Genomic DNA, 16,934 nt, shown 5'->3' with positions numbered 1-16,934 from the left:
AAGAACTCCAAGGCCGGAACTTTTTTTTTTTTTTTTTTTTAATCAGCCCTTTACTTCTGGAGGTAACAGATACAGTGTATCCACTACCTCGTTTCAGTTTAGGTTTTGTCTTAGTTAGGATCTGGGCTTCTATTACTGAGATGAAACACCATGAACTAAAGGCAAGTTGAGGAGGAAAGGGTTTATTTGGCTTACACTTCCAGATCATAGGAGGAAGTCAGGACAAGAATGCAAGTAGGGTAGAACCTGGAGGCAGGAGCTAATGTAGAAGCCGTGGAGGGTGCTACTTACTGGCTTGTTTCCTGTGGCCTGCTAAACTTGCTTTCTTATAGAACTCAGGACCACCAGCAAAGGGGTGGCCTCACCCACCATGGGCTGGGCCTTCCCCCACTGATCTCTAATGAGATTCCTAAATGTCTTATAGCTGGATCTCCTGGGGGCATTTCCTCAACTAAGGCTCCTTCCTCTCTGGTGACTCTAGCTTGTGTCAAATTGACATACAAATCCAGCCAGTACAGGTGCCTTATGAGATGTGTCTGAACGTTACTTTTCTTTTTTTTTTTTTTTGTAACTTCAAGATAAATTTCATGATACTTCTACTTTTCTGTTCTGCTAAAATAATGTAAGGGTCCTAATAAAACGTGCTTATAGGTTCCACTGTCTAGTGAATAGGCAGCAGCAAGCGCCACTTTTCTATGTTATGAAATGAAAGCAACTTAAACCCAGAAGTCTTTAGGACCTAGTTGAAATTACACAAAGACGGAGAAGAATTCTACAGGGATAATCCTATCTGCAGGACTGCTCTGTGTCCTACTTCCACTCCATGAGTAATAGCAAACCTACTAGTTGTGTAATATCATGCTCTCCTGTGAGGCCATAACATTGATGAGCCCAGGGCTAGAGTTTCAGAAAAGTTTATCTGTGTTCTCTGAGGCAGGAGGAGGCTTCATCACCTGCCGCCACTAGATGGTGCCTGTCATTGAAACAAAGCTTCCTCCAGGAAGTTTTCTCTGTGTCTCCATTAGGACCGTGGGTGGGAAAGAACCTTGATTAATAAACTTAAGAGTAAATGGTTAGGTAGTTTAGAGGGCTACAAAGCACAGGGAACTATTGATCAAAAACCGATCAAGCCAGTTAGGATTATACTAATTCCACTAATCTTTGTTTCCCCTTGATATTCAACCCAGACCTTGATCCTGGTATGTAGACATTCTACTATTGAGCTAAAGTCCTACTCCCTTTATTGTGTTGTTAGCAGCCAATATATTCCAGGCTGGCTTTGAACTCACTATGTAGCCCAGGCTATCCTGAAATCCTTCCTCCACATTGTGATTACAGGTGTGCTCTACCACATTCAGTCTTTTCTGTCTGTGCTTTTTATCCTCAAACTGTGTGAGCCATAGGAGAAAAAGAGCAAATGAATCTTTCTCTGCATTTATGAGACTCAAAGGTGATAGTGTATATTTTAGAGCAGGTTGGGGAGAAATAAAAGACAAGACCCTCAGTATTTATTGTCCTTGCTCGGAATGGCAAAAGCAAAGGTGACCGACCACACACAGCGTTAACAAAAAGTTAATCATGACCTTTCCAAGGGAAGCACATGAATCTCTATTACTGGACAGTAATCAATAGGAAAGGAAATGGAACATGCCTTTTTAATTGTGGGATCGCAAACACCAAGTGCAGAGTGATAACAGAGCTAGCAGGCTGTCGGCCAAGGCCAATTCTTTCCTCATTAATTTAAGACACATACCAAATTTCACTCCACAGTCCTCATTCTCGCCTCCCACCCCCAACCCTGCTCACCAGCTCTATACCCCCTTACGGGGCAAATTCTTGCCAATCTTGATAATAAAATGCCTCCAGGGGTTACCTATCAATTTGCATGAAGGGCATTTTGACATATTTTGCAGCCAAGTACATGGGAAATGTGTTTCTTGGACTTTCCCTTTCTCAGACAGTCACTAAAGCTGACTATTCATGGCCGGTTCACGACTATAATGAGAAATTGCCAGCAATGTTGCAATACATAATCCACGGCATGGAAAACTGCTGATCAGCAGTGGCAATTCTTAATACAAAAGTGATTTCTTTTTGCTCATGAGCGTTGGGATTGCTGATTCTTGCTGGGTTTTTAGGAGTGACAGTTACTTCCAACATTAGCCTCGAGACAAAATATAATTACTTGGGGGGGGGGATTTAAAGGTTATATCTTGTTCGGCCTTCACTTCTCAATGGCCCGGATCGCTGCCGTAGGTTTTGTAGAATGTGTGAACATGAACGCAAGCCAGAGACGACAACAGCCAAACACATGACATTAGTGCATTTTAATTTCAGACATTAGGCAACTTGGGGTGGTTCCCAGTGCTCGCTGAGTGTTGAGTAAGGGTTTTACACACACCAGCTCTCCCCAAACACAACCTCTGTATCTGCTTCTCCAGCCCCAGGGGAGACACCACGGATCTTCTCCAGTTCTAGATACTGAAGAACGGAAAAGGAAAGAAAGGAAAAGAAAAATGCAGTGACTCTACCATTACTCTATTTTCACCTCTACACTCAAAGACTTCCTTCTCTGGAATATTATTACCTATATTAGAAATGCTGTAAGCAAGAGATAGTATGTGAAGTGACTTCTCCCGGGGCTTGTGTGTTTGGGTGGCTGTGTGGAGTCTGAGCAGTGACTTTCACATACAAAATGCATGAACAGGAAACAGCTGTGTTTGCACCCTATGTCGTGTGTCTTAAGCCCATTAAATGGCCCCTCTATAGCAGTCTTCAGAATATTAGATGGTGCCTGTGCTGGTAACTGCTCGTACCTTAAAGGGTTTCTTAACTGATCTTAATAGTTCTGGGCCATTGGCATAATTGTGATTTGTTTGGAAAAGGGGATCTAGTTCAGCCTCAGCAGCCTAGTAAATATGAAAAGTCATTTTGCAAACGCAAGAACCTGCCTTGGATGGCTGAGGGTGTTTCCTTAACCCAGACACCAATGACATCCCCGTGTCCCCAGACATCCTTTGTCAAAAACAAAACAACAACAACAACAACAACAACAACAACAACAAAACAAAACAAAAAAACCCCAAAAAACAAAAAAACAAAAAAACGGTGACTGGTGACTCGACACTGGGCGCTGACAACACTTTCTTTACCAACACACCCCAAGTTTTGCAGAGTAGCATCCGGAATGATCTGGGCTGGGAAAAATCACAGACAACTTCAGGTTTTTTCCCATGTGAGGGAACTGAGGCCAGCTGGATGAAACGTTGAACCTATCTCTGGGCGCCACAGAAGCCTGGCGCGGCGAGGCTGCAGGGTCGGGAGCCAGATGCCCCCTCCAGCCCCGGGAGGGCGCGGCGTGCTGAGCCCCCAGCGGGGGCGGCGCGGTCCGAGGCCCCTCCCCTCCACCGAAGCCCGGGCGGCTGACGCCGCGCGGCGGCCGGGAGCCGAGGGGGCCGGGCGGGCGCGAGCGAGGGCAGGGCAGGGGGCCGGCCGAGGCCACTCGCCGCTTTAAATATGGATCGCGGGCTCGCGCTCGCCACACAGCTTCGGCCTCCAAGCCCATCCCCGAGCCTGGCCCCGGCTGCAGCGTCGGTTCCCGGCAGCCCCACGGAGAGCCGGGCGCACACGCGGGAACTGCGGGAGGCAGAGTAGAGCGGAGCCGCCCCGCCGCGGCCGTCCCCTCCCCGAGGCCGGCACCTCCGCTCAGCGTCGCCGATCCCTCCCCGCGGGGCCGACCCTCCCGCGACTGCCCTCGCCCCTCGGCCGCCTCCCGGGCGCACAGCACGCAGCCACCCACCCGGCGCCAAAGTTGCGACCGCTGCCCCGCGCGCGCTGCGACCGGCCGCGCCAACTTCCCAGCCCACGCCGCTCCGGTCCCAGCTCTCCCCCGCCTCCCAGCCCCGGCGGCGCGCGGGGCAGAGCTTAGGTGGCGGCGGCGGCCGAGGTGGCGGCGAAAGCGGCGGCGGCGGCAGCGGCGGCGGCGGCCGCTGCAGCCTCACATTCGGTCGCCAAACTGGAGGAGCGACGGAAGCCCGATCCCAGGAGGTGAGTGGCCGGAGCGGTGGCAGGGAGGGTCGGCCACGTCTCCAAGCCTGGCTCGCGCGGTGGGCATTGGGTGGCGGTCCCGCAGGGCGCGCTGGCGGCCTCGGTGCGTCCAGGCAGGGACGCAGAGAGAGAAAGAGGGAGAGAGAGAGAGAGGTCAGTGGCGGGCCGGGCATCCCCTGGGCTGGGCGCCCGCGAAGTGTGGACACCGCCGCTGTTGCTGCGGAAAAAGTACTTTTTATTCCGTCTCAGCGTTCAGATGACGACTTTGGGTGGTTCTGTTTTCCCCTTACTGCATAGTCGCCTGCACGTAACCGGGCGTTGTTGCCACGACTGTGGGGCCAGTGGACGCCCGGGCTGGGCTCAAGAGCAGTGACACTTGTGTTTCTTTGAGCCCGGGGTGGTCGCGGTGTGGCTGGGAACCTGCTTGAGGGGGGACACACCCCCAGATCCTTAAGTTGTAGAGGTTGGGGCAACAGTGCCATCGAGGCCGAGGTCCCTACTCCACTGTCCGCTCCAAGACTTGCATCTTTCCCTGGCACGCCGGAGGCGGGGGTGAGTCAGGCAGATTCTCTGCTAGCGGCACATATTTATTTGCAAGGGGGAGACAGAGGTTAAACTGGGATTTCTGTGGGCTGGCGACGGCGGAGCTCTCGCTCAGGTACTGGGCAGCGTGTGCATCTTGGCAAGGACAGGTGATTCCTTTCTTAAGTGCATTGCACTCAGCCTTTGGCAGTCTGTTAAGAACAGCCACTGAGCGACAGCAGCTAACTGCAGCAAGGTCCACAAGGAGGAAAGTTCTCCAAGAACAGAAGGGAAAAAGAAAACCCCTCAACTTGGGAAACGCCAAGAAAGCATTTCTGCCTCGGCCCTAGAGTGTGGTGTACTTCTCGGTTCCCCATAAAGGTGTAGGTTTGCCTTTCCCTCCCTCCTGGAGGCCCCACCTTCTCAGCGTGATCGCCTGCTGCAAGTTCTTCCAGTCTGAAGTAGAAGTGCTCAAAGCACCTCTCTCTTCCCCTCGCCACTTACTTCTCTCTCCCTTTTCACTTCAGTGCCAGACAAACTTGCTCTGGGTGAGAACTCCCGGACACTGCAACAGTAACACAGTCTCAAATCCTGGAAAGGCTCTTTCGTGAGGCGCTGCATGGAGCTTCCCTTTCTTAATCAGGGACTTAGGGTTGCAATATTAGCTGAATGGAAGTGTATATCACTCACTGGTGCCATTCTCACTGTGATTTGAAGAGATTCTCTCAGGCAGCCAGTCCTGTCCTCGGCGGCTCAAAGACTTAAAAAAAAAGTTTCTAAGAACCCTGGTCCTTGTGTTTGTCACATTAGTGAAATACTTTCCAGTCATTATTGTACCTTAGACTGAGACTTTTGTATTTCATTCAAAGGAAGCCTGCCTGCTTTGTAAAGCTTTCATAGCAGAGAAAAACTTTTACTTTCATTTTAAAGTTAGATCTAAACAGGATTCTGATCTCTTACGTTAAGTTGTGACATTTAGTAGTTTCTACCGTATCTCCAAGTATAGGTGAGATGGTACAAAACTCTCATACCTAGATAGGATAGGAAACTTCTGCTGTGAATTCTTGAGGCATAGGGCACATATATGAATGGGGTGAGAGACAGAAAATGGGATATTTTGGTAGTGCCAGGTATATTTGAGAAAGCAGAAACCCTCATCCCTTTTACTTTGCAGCATGAAAATGTCAATATCTGTTGGAGGGCTATTTTTGAAGACCTAAAAGGCAGGTGGGCTTTTCAGGTGGTCAGAAGTACACTCAATGTATTTCTTTTGGTTCACTCTACGAACATAAGAGAGCTTGCAGTGTTTGTACACAAATGCCATTATTTTACACGAAGACATTTGGATTTATAGAAATGCTGTATGAAAAGAAGACATGCAATTGTAGTGGGAGAAAATCGTGTTAGAAACCAGGCAACCTCTGCGACATCTCCCAGCACACCCTGGTGGTAATCTCATTTTTCACTGAGCGCTGGCAAGTACAATTTGAAGATTCTGATCTCTTGTTCTGATAACACGCACGATAGTCTGGCCCTAGCTCACATCTTAAAGGAAAACAGCACTTAGGGAAGGAAACACACTGTGAATCATGGTAGGTAATCAGGTTTCCCTGCCTGCCTTTGAGGGCGCTGCAGTCCATGAGGACTGCTATTGTTAGGGGAGAATTCCTGGGAGAATTCACTGCTCCTCAAGTGTGGCCAGGACACCCAGCTTAGCTTGTTCTCCTTGGTGTTCATTTTAAACACTAGGAATAAAGTCTTAAGTCTGGATTTGATGCATAATCAGGTCTGGGTTGGAAAGAACACATGACGATGATTAAGGTTTCCAAGTTTTTTTTTTTTTTTTAATTTCAAAATGGAAGGGATCAGGCAACATGACTGATTGGCCCGAGGAAGCTGTAAACAGACCACTTATCTTATTTGATGTTTGATATAAGGTCAGGGGTACATTGGGTACAATTTTTTTCTGCCCAACTCTCAATATTCATTCACTTGGTACATTTTGGTCATGGATGCTTGTGTCCTAACTTGAAGGCATTTCATGTACCCACCACTGCGTGGATTTACAGCCGTAGATGTGGACAATCTTTTACACAGCGCTGTCTAATCTGTGTATTTATCCACGAAACCATACGGATTCAGAGGTGGCTCATGTATTTTATCTTCGGACACATTTGCTACTGTCATAATGACTCCGAGGCTATGGCTTGTCCTGAATCTCTCTGGCCCTAGCAGAGAGTGCAATGACAGTTGACAAGGCCCCTCCTTAGGGTGAGAGTGTGGTTGGTGATGCCTTTAGCCTTTATTTACCTGCTGTGAGGTGGAAGAGAGGAGACGGTTCCTCCAGTCTTCTACATGACGCACTCAGTGGTATATACTCCTTAGTAATAATGTCTTTGTTGCCCTTGGACTAGGGAGCTGTATTGAAAACGGATGGCAGTAGAAATAGTAATAATCGTTGTGGTGAAATCACTTCCGTCTGTTGTTTGTGGGAGCCAAAACACGGTCCTCTTCCCCCGAAAATCAAGCGGATGGAAGAGGTTTTTATGCTTATCTGCAACTGAAAACTTTTTTTAAAAACACCCTGGGAAGCTATTGGTGGGGGCTGGAACACACATTCTATCTGCAGACCGCTGCTTCACCTTCATCTAATGACGAGGGGGAAGAGGATGGGTGGTATTTCAGTCACACAGGAAGAGGGTAAAGCACTTGAGAGTTCATCCCACTTAATGTGGTCTTCGTCACTGATGGGCCATGCGGTCCATCAGCAGTGCCCACTCACTTCAGCAATGAGGTTTTAGATTCTACACTGCTGCACGTGATGCCCTGGTTGATTCTCAGTCTGGGTGTGTCAGTGGTGACTTCTGTCTTGGGAGCTCAGTCTATTCTCATGCAGAATTCACACTGACGTGAAGTACATAAGTTAAGTCCTGGAAGGACATTAGTAATCCACAACCGGCATCTTGGGAGTCTTATTTTCCTCCTGCTTTGTTGAATTTGTATTGAATAGAGTTTTTGAGATACTTTTGGGTGACATTAAAATAAAACAGAAATTTAAAAAAAGAAAGAGAAAGAGGCTACATCATATTGAAACCTGCTCTTTTGTGAGTGACATAGTAAGAAAGCTTTTCCTAATGTCATTAATAGGAAGTGAGGTATCCTTTTTTTGTCTTTGTGACCATCCTAACCCATGAACAGACCACTCTATACTATTTTCAAATGAGAAAACCTAAGGAGACTGGGCTTTTCTAATACTTAATTCCAGTTTTGCCGTGGAGACCTCCTAATGATTGCTGGGATCTAGTTACATGGTCATCTATTTGGTGTGCTCTCTGGAAAGAGAGGCTTTGAGCAGCAGAGAGAAGACACATGCTGAGGAGGGCTCCTGTCACGCAGGAGAGCTCTTAGTCTTCATGTATGAAGCACATTAGAGTTACAATTGCTGTAAGACCTCTAAATCCCAGCCAACAGAAAACAAGAAAACAGAACAGACGTTGAGCCAGCTGAGGGGGCAGCTTGTTGGTAAAAGAAGAGGAGGCCTAAAGACCATAAACAGAACTAAAGGGTAGAGTTTAAGACTTGATAGTGTCACGTAAGGCAGCACCCCTCTTCTTCTATCCCTTTTTCCCCTCACTCCTTCCATCAGCCTCTTCTATTTAAGTTTTTATCAAGGTGCAATATGTAGTCAGAACATCTCAAATGCCACTGAAACATCAGAAAACAGCTCAACAATCTACTTGAGTGACTCCATCCCTGTAACCAGCACTCGCGTCAGGACGCAGGTCGATGGAAGCTTCGGAGGCTCCTGTCCCCTCCACTGACAGCCACTGTTTCCTTCAACAGTCACTTCTCACTCCTGAGGCGTGGGGGTCTGACCTTTCTTGTTTGATGCTACATTTGGGAGATTCAGTCTTGGCTCACGGGTAGCAAGTTTGTTTACTCTCATTGTTCTGAAAAAGGAAAGAGGAAGAGGGGTTGCTGCCTCACAGGGGAATAGGATGATACATTTATCTGTTCTAGTCTTGATGGATTCTTTTAGTTAAGTGTGGAGAACTTAGTCCTGTGTATTGAGTTCAGTTGTTAGATTTGGGTTAGTAGATGGAATCTTCCCTCAGAGTTGATGCAGATCCATCTTTCTGCATGCAGTGAATGAAAGACGTCCACAAACACCTTTATGAACAGTGGGCCTTTTGGGCATAGTATGTCTTACCCAGTCTGTATGAATGCATTCCATCATGGGTTTTATTTACACTGTCCAGTGTACTCTTTCAAATCCTTCTCAGGTATACCATTGGCTTAGTTGTTATTGTCTTTGTTTTGGCTCCTGAACTTTCTAATATATTATTCCAAGTAAGGAAGGCTTAAATGCCTGGGAAATTAACTTCATTTACTTGATTAGAAAGCACAGCCAGTCAGGCAAACTCCCTCACCAGTAGTGCCTTCTTCTAAGGACTGTCATTATGGAAAGAGATTAGGAACATTTGAACTCGACTGTCCCAATGGTAGGAATCTATAAAATCCCATCCTTAAAAAAATAGGCTAAAGCCCAACTTTGAACGAACACTCTAAGGCATGTAGAACTGGCCTTTTCCATTACAGCAACTCAACAGGACAGTCACGTGTCCTGTAATGTTGCTTTGCCCAGGGTTTGATGGAGACCTGCTTTCAGAAGACACAGGATTTGAAGACTCAAATGTCTTACACTATTCAACCTTTGATTTGTGGAATTTAAAAAGTTGTCAGTTTAAAAAAAATTTTTTTTTAACCAAAGTCACCATAGAGCTCAACTCCCAGAGGAGGTTTCAGCCTTCCACCAAATGATCTTTATTAAGCTTTGTTCCGAGTTATACATATGTTAGCTATTATCATCATTGTGTTCTGCAGGGCTCTTTATTCGTGAATTGTGCCAGCACCGAGAGCAGTTGCCGGCATATTAATAAATGTTTGGCTCACTGAATGAACAACACATTTTGTTATCTTTCTTAGGTTCTTACTCAGAGTAACTCGAACTGTGTTTCCCAGGTTTCCCTCTAAGACTTTTACGTTTTGTCGATAAAGCTGACGCTTGACCAGGGTTTGTGAAACATTATGTTGGAGATTGATTCTTAACAGTCAGCAGTTTGAGATCACCCGTGTCATTATATGGGTCACATTAAGTCTGTGCCCCATGGAACACACAGCAGACCTAAAGCACCCTTGAAAAATGATTATATTGCTCTTCACTTCATGGACAATTCCCCCAAAGCCTACACACTATATATTTTTAGCTTCTGTAATTAGAGTGCTAGGCAACACATTTCCAGATCTAGAATACCGTAGTGGCTCCTCCAGTACGGAAACTTTGGAAGCCATGTTGCACACAGAGTTGAACATTTAGGGAAGAATATCGACTGAAAGCTGGAGTTCAGGAAGAACTCTTTCCACTCAGTGGGGATACAGTGTTTCTCACACATGCCAATTGGAACATGAAAGTCCAGGTGCAGAGCACAGCCTTGCCAGCATTGTGAAGCAGCAGCTCTTAACTCCTGACTCTCAGCTAATGGCTCATTTAGAGACTTTTTTCTTTTGCCTATTCAACAGAATTAGAATGTGTGTGTGTTTATGCGCGCGCGAGCGTCTGTGTGTGTGTGTGTGTGTGTGTGTGTGTGTGTGTGTGTGTGTGTGTGTAGGATCACATGGTGCTTTTAATCAGTGGTAGGTTTGTTTCACTTTGCAAATCAGACTGGCAATGCAAGGAAGACGGGTTTTTATTTATTTTTTGAAAAAGACTTTACTTATTTTATGTATAGGAGGTCACTACCACTCATATGTCTGGTGTGTTCAGACACACCAGAAGAGGTCATCAGATCCCATTACAGATGGTTATGAAGCCACCATGTGGTTGCTGGGAATTGAACTCAGGACCTCTGGAAGAGCAGCCAATGCTCTTTTTTTTTTTTTTTTTTTTTTTGGTTCTTTTTTTCGGAGCTGGGGATCGAACCCAGGGCCTTGCGCTTCCTAGGTAAGCGCTCTACCACTGAGCTAAATCCCCAGCCCCAAAGCCAATGCTCTTAACCACTGAACCGTCTCTCCAGTCCCCTGGAGGATGGATTTTTATATGGACATCTGATTGCAGTTTTTACCCAAAGGCTTCTTTTTTCTTTCTTTTGTATTGGGCTTATTTATTTATTTCTTTGCTTCGTAGAGCTGTTGGCACTCTGGGTTACTTTGGTCTCATCACTTAAGTGCAATTATTTTTTTCTGTCTGTTTGTTTTTTGTTTCTTTTGCTTTTTTAATACTCTATCGGGTAAGTAGCGTTTCTTCAGCATCACATGCCGGATTGCATTTATAGGGATGACGCTTACATTTTAGATGTATACCTCATCTGTGCTTGACCCAAATGGGCTGACTGGATGGGAAATGGACTTTTCTGGTGTCGTAGGCAGACTTTGTTTTCTGGTAAAGGCGTGATTCAATGGGAACTGGAAATGAAAACGAAGAGTGACCATGCCTTGTTAAACTAGTCCCTCAGAGAGGTTTTTGTTTTTGTTTTTCCACAAACACCTGGATCCTCCCTTTGATGTTTATTCAGTACTTGGGATTTTCAAAAGATTGAGATTATGGATTTTTTTGGAAGAATAATGATTGTGTGTATCTTTTAAGATAAGAGTTATCACTTTAAAACTATATATAGATGTGAGTATCTGCATGTGAGAATATATACAGAAATGCAGGTGTCCAAAGACTCCAAAAGAGGACCACAGATCCTCTAAAACTAGAGTTACAGGGAGTTGTAACCTGCCATGTGAGTGCTAGGAATCGAACCTGGATCCTCTGGAAGAGCAGCCAGTACTCTTAACTGCCGAGCCATCTCTCCAGCCCAGGGGTAACTGTTTAAAGAATTGGATTATAATAACTCTAGTGTCTAAACTGGTGTAAAAATAGAAGTGAATACGCTCTTCATTTCTAGTGTCCTCAGCAGGGGGATCTGTTGTCTACATGACTTGATGCAACAGACCTAATGTCTTTAATACACGCTTTACAGGCATCGATGGCTGCACTCTAAGGCCGTCCTCTTGGGAGGTGCATGGCCATAGCCACAGCAAGACGGCAGTTGAACTGCTCCGCACATTTCTTCATTCCTTGCCCCTCTATAGACTGTGACCTTAGGAAGGGAGGGGAGCACTCACCACGTTAGCAGAGTTGGGCCTCTTGGAAGGGAGAGGCAATGGTGAATTGTTAATCTACACTGAGCTCCTGGCGGGCGGCGGGTCACACATGCTCTACACCTGCCCAAGAACTCTGGATTCATGAATGAAACACACACACACACACACACACACACACACACACACACACACACACAGAGAGAGAGAGAGAGAGAGAGAGAGAGAGAGAGAGAGAGAGAGAGAGAGTGTTTAAATATGCCTCGACTAGCTCAGTGGTTAGGCACTCCCAAGCCTCCTGCAGCTAGCACACACTCCATCTGGTATACCTGAGTTAACACCTTTTAAAATCTGTATTTCATCTCTGCTACCCCAGACACAATTGGGGGAGTGGGCCCCTAGGGCCACTTTCCTGGATTCTTACATGTTGGTAGGCCTTTAAGTCTGCTCTCTCTGCTTCTCTGTGATGGCATGGTCTGTCCTAGGCCTCTTGCCCTTCTTCTCCCCTGTCTTCTTGCCCAGGCATGCTAAAAGTCCCTTCTCTTTTACCCTGCCCAGCTATTGGCTGTTGGCTCTTTATCGATTAATCAAAAACCAATTGGGGACAGGGACCCTCAGCATCAGGACATGTAGATTCCTGTGTGATTTTTGGGAACTGAATTAAGATAAATCATTAGAATTGATCCCTAACAGGGAGCTTGTTGAAGTTCTGATGATCACAGTCAGTCACCTCTGGGCATTAACAGATCCGGCAGAAACACAAGGCTCACACATTCTCACCATTACGAGTTGAGCTTCTTTGCCAGGGAAGTGAGCAGAGGCAGATAGGGATGTGTCAAAGGATTTAGATGAACAAGATCAGATAGCTTCCCTTGAAGATATGTAAGGGAAATAAAAGGAAAGCCCATTCAGAAACACCAGAAGAAAATAAAGCTCAAGTAATTGGATATTTTTTCTTTCTACCAAACATTTTGGCAGTGAATTCTGCCTGAACACTCACTGCTCACGCTTCTGTCACTGCTCACACTTCTGCGCTGTTTTAGCTCGCTCTCAGGTGAGCACACAGTTCTTTCTATGTTGAACACTCTTTCAGTCTGGGGTACACATCTTTCTCGCTGCTGCCTTGACTGAACAAGCTAGAGCAAAAAAGACTTAAAATGCCTGAGTCAGACTTCTGGAGGAACTGACCGCAGGTAGCAGCTGTGACTCCTTGTTGTCCTGCCCCTCTGTACCCGTCTTGTGACTTTTCTTACTAATGACGTTCGGGATCCAGTAAGTTTGGGGTAAAATTTTGTTAGAAGTATTTGTCTTCTGTTGTTGATCGTTGGAAAACAACGCATTTCGATTTGATTGCCTTCTTTGTTCTCTGTGTTGTACACACTCTTACTATTTATTTGAGATTAAGAGTATTAATAGTGTCTTAAGGCTTTTAAATTTTATTTATTTTTTAAGAGAAGTTTCTCTCTCTCTCTCTCTCTCTCTCTCTCTCTCTCTCTCTGTGTGTGTGTGTGTGTGTGTGTATACACGTGTGCATGCGCATGAGTGTACTCCTGTGGAGACCAGGAGTCATTGGCTTCCACGAATCTTAACAGATGTGTGCTGATTCCTGACTGTTATGTGGGTCCTGGGATCCAGAGTCAGTCCTTACTGTCTGTCTGTCTGGCACTCCTAAGCACTGAGCCACCCTTCCAGTCCCATTGTAGGGATCATTTAGCTTCTTTTGGAATCATTATAGGCTAACACAAGAAGTTGTTAAAATGCAGGGCAGGACGTTTTCCCAGTCCTTTATTCAATATCCTCCCATTTTTAAGATTCCTAAAAGACATCTTGGTGCTTTCTCATTCCAATTGTTTTTTTGTTTACCATATTTTGAGTCTTAAGTAAGGAGTTTTAAGTCCAGATGTTCTTATAAGATCTCTGCGAGATGTTATACAAATATAATTAAGTAAGCAATATTGACAGGCATGAGACTATCATTATATCTCCGTGTTACGTGTTTGATCACTTGCCTTACAGTATGTGTGAAGGGGTAGCGTATTCAGTTGCTGGGTAGATGAGCTTTTGTTTGTTTGTATGTGTAGTATTTCTAGTTCACTGCTTCTTAGTATGTTGAAAAGTAATACACTTGGCCACATATTTGAGTTTAATTATCTCATACTGAGGGCTTTCACGTACTCTTTGTGCATGCGTTGGACTGTATGAAGTGTCATTGGGAATGTTCCCTCGAGGGGCTGGAGCGATGGCACAGTGGATCCGAGCAGTGTGCTCTTGCAGAGGTCCTGGGTGGAGTCCCCAGCACTGACATGGTGGCTCACAAACACCTCTAACTCCATTTCAGGGGACCTAGTGACCGGTTCTGGCCTCCCCAGGCACTGCACACACATAGTGCATGTACATGCATGCAGGCAAAATATTCATGCACGTGCAAAATTAAAATATGTCTTAAGAAGTCAATATTCCTTAGAGGGCTTTATCTTGTTTTGAAGATAGACATGGTTGGAAAGGCGGAGAGAAATAGAGAGCCCGTCAAGTACCGAGAACGGACAGAGCTGTCTGAATGCTTATGATTATAACCAATGGCATCTGACGTCCGAGTGAGATTTCACTGAAGCCTATGACGTGTAACACTTTCCTCAGACCCAGAAGCACCAGTTACAACAGAAGATATTCAGAGTTTGACATAGTAGATGCTTCTCGGTGCTGCTCATCACACTGAGAAACTGGCTTCTCCAAAAGGAAATGATCTGGAGAGATCCCTCGGGGGACCACGAGTTCATACTTCTTCAAAGGGAAGACGGGCATTTTGTAAGTAGGTCTAATCTTCCGGTGACCATTCTCTCTTTGTCTAGGAGGTTACCCAGAGCCATTCTCTTTGCATAGAGCTTCGTTGGTTCAGCTCACTGTTACTGTGTGGAATGTGTCTCTCCTCCACAGTGCTGCTGTAAGATCCCAGTGAACCTTGATCTGGAAGATGGTGGGTCCAACCCCATATGGCAGTTAATGACATCTTCCCATCTGTCATGTCTCAGCTCTTACCTTGACCATAGGGCGCGAGTGTATGTGCATGGCTACCCGTGAGATTATAAGATGAGCACATAGACCCTGTTAAGTTTCTCTGAACCCAGTCTATGCTGCTATTGACATGATGCTATTACATATTATTTCTTGATTTGGAATCATTCCACCAGTCCAAAAACTTGTTTGTTTTCCCAAGCAAATGAGGTTGATTTTTATTTCCTGAAAGTTTTAAAATCATTGTCAGGGACTGGGAGGCTGGCTCAGTGGGCAATCACTTGCTGCATGAACACGAATACCTGATATTGGACCCCCAGCATCCATGCAAACAGACAGGTATGGCAGAGCAAGCCAGCAACACTAGTTGGGAGGTGGAGACAGGCATGTTCTGGGAGCTCATTGGCCATTCACCATAGCCAATTACTGAGCTCCAGGTTCAGAAACAGACCCTGAATCAAAAATAAGTTGGTGGAGAGTGATGGAGAACGATACCTAGTTTTGACCTCTAGCCTCTACACACACGGGTGTATGCACCTATATGAGTGTGTATACATAAAACACACACACACACACACACACACACACGTGGGAGAGAGAGACAGAGACAGAAAGAGGCACACATACATACACGGGGAGAGAGAGAGAGAGAGACAGACAGACACACACACACACACACACACACACGGGGGGAGAGAGAGAGAGAGAGAGAGAGAGAGAGAGAGAGAGAGAGAGAGAGAGAGAGAGACATACATGGGGAGAGAGAGAGACAGAGAGAGAAACATACACACACATGGCGGGAGAGAGAGAGACAGAGAGAGAGACACACACACATGGCGGGAGAGAGAGAGACAGAGAGAGAGACACACACACATGGCGGGAGAGAGAGACAGAGAGAGACAGAGAGAGAGAGAGAGAGAGAGAGAGAGAGAGAGAGAGGCACACACACACGGGGGGAGAGAGACACACACATGGGGGGGAGGGAGGGAGGGAGGGAGAGAGAGAGAGACATACACACACAAACACACACACATACACACAGGGGAGAGAGAGACAGAGACACAGAGAGACAGAGAGACAGAGAGAGACAGAGAGAGACAGAGAGAGGCACACACAACACACACACACGGGGGGGAGAGAGACACACACACATGGGGGGGGAGAGAGAGGGGGGGCACATACACACACATGGGGAGGAGAGAGAGAGAGAGAGAGAGAGAGAGAGAGAGAGAGAGAGATTGAGAGAGAGATTGTGTTTTATAACTTTTTGCATTGTAGCAGTGTGCTTTCATAATTTAGAGCTTGGAAGCCCAGCAGCACATCTTCCCACTTGGCTGCTGGTTTTAGCTTCTGTGATGGACAGACGCTTGAGCCCGAACAACATAAAGTCTTTGTAGAAAAGCCAGAGCAGCAGCAGAAGCAGGTTAGAACATGTAGGTTTCTAGCAGCTCTCTGCTTGGACTGCAGCTGTAAGTGTAAACTCAGGGGTTCTGTTCTCAGGTGCTGTCTGGGGATATAAGTGCTGAGGGAGTGTGGTGCCTTGGGAAGAAGGGGGATGGAGTAAATGCCTACAGCCTGGGCTATGGGGAGGCACAGTCTAAGGCGTCAAGGAAAGAGAAGGAGTCTCTGGAGGAGCCCGGAGCCCGACTCTGGGAAATTGTGAACCTGCCTGCATGAGTTAACAGGAGCACTGTTAAGTATTCACTTCAGTAGCTTTTTCTGATTATAGAAGCTTCCCTAATTAGGGTCCGAACTAAAATTGTCCTAAAACATTTTTGATGTTCACCATTGTAAACCGAGTTGTACACCCTTATCTCCCATCATAACGACACATTGGACAATTTCCCCTTTGCCACCTCTCTTGACCTTTAGGCAATTCAGAGAGCCTGCCCAGGGCGGAAACGTGTGGACCAATTGCTGTATTGCTATTAACCAGTTTGTTCATGCTCTTATGCCTTAATCTCTGATTAGACAGCTATGGCACCTTAAATATTTTTCTAAAAACAAAATTGTAGGTAATTGCACAATGACAATCCACACAGGTCGTGTGAAGGGCAGAGCCAGCAGACCCTGAGAGTAAGAGGAGGCCTTGGGAAGATGTTCGGCTCCAGCTAATCTCAGCTTCCTTACTGAGGTCTCCTTATACCTGCAGGCTGGTGAGGCTCATGCAAAGTGCCACGATTTTCTGGATCCTCTGTAACTGCCAG

At 46.2% G+C, this 16,934-nt stretch overlaps 2 protein-coding genes across 6 annotated transcripts in view; one reads left to right on the top strand and one right to left on the bottom strand.

Moving 5' to 3' along the window:
- Slc4a4 (solute carrier family 4 member 4) overlaps positions 1–16,934 on the top strand; it is a 450,971-nt gene that overhangs the window by 110,259 nt on the left and 323,778 nt on the right. The window contains exon 1 of one of the 5 annotated variants that reach the window (XM_087584436.1): positions 3,541–4,047. The exons of 3 other annotated variants lie outside the window; for them this stretch is intronic. The gene's annotated coding sequence lies outside the window, so the exon portion shown is untranslated. Of the gene's footprint in view, positions 1–3,540; positions 4,048–16,934 lie in introns of those variants that run through there. One more of the 5 variants, NM_053424.1, reaches the window with a different exon arrangement.
- On the bottom strand, positions 2,313–4,220 carry LOC148001257 (uncharacterized). Its single transcript, XM_087584497.1, has 2 exons — positions 3,161–4,220; positions 2,313–2,481 (listed from the first exon to the last, which is right to left on the bottom strand). The coding sequence occupies exon 1, from the start codon at positions 4,218–4,220 to the stop codon at positions 3,273–3,275; it is 948 nt and encodes a 315-aa protein (XP_087440623.1). The 3' UTR covers positions 2,313–2,481; positions 3,161–3,272.

This window comes from Rattus norvegicus, chromosome 14 (genome assembly GCF_021556685.1).
Source record: "Rattus norvegicus strain SHRSP/BbbUtx chromosome 14, alternate assembly SHRSP_T2T, whole genome shotgun sequence".
NCBI lineage: Eukaryota > Metazoa > Chordata > Mammalia > Rodentia > Muridae > Rattus > Rattus norvegicus.
This window is presented reverse-complemented; position numbering and strand designations above follow the sequence as displayed.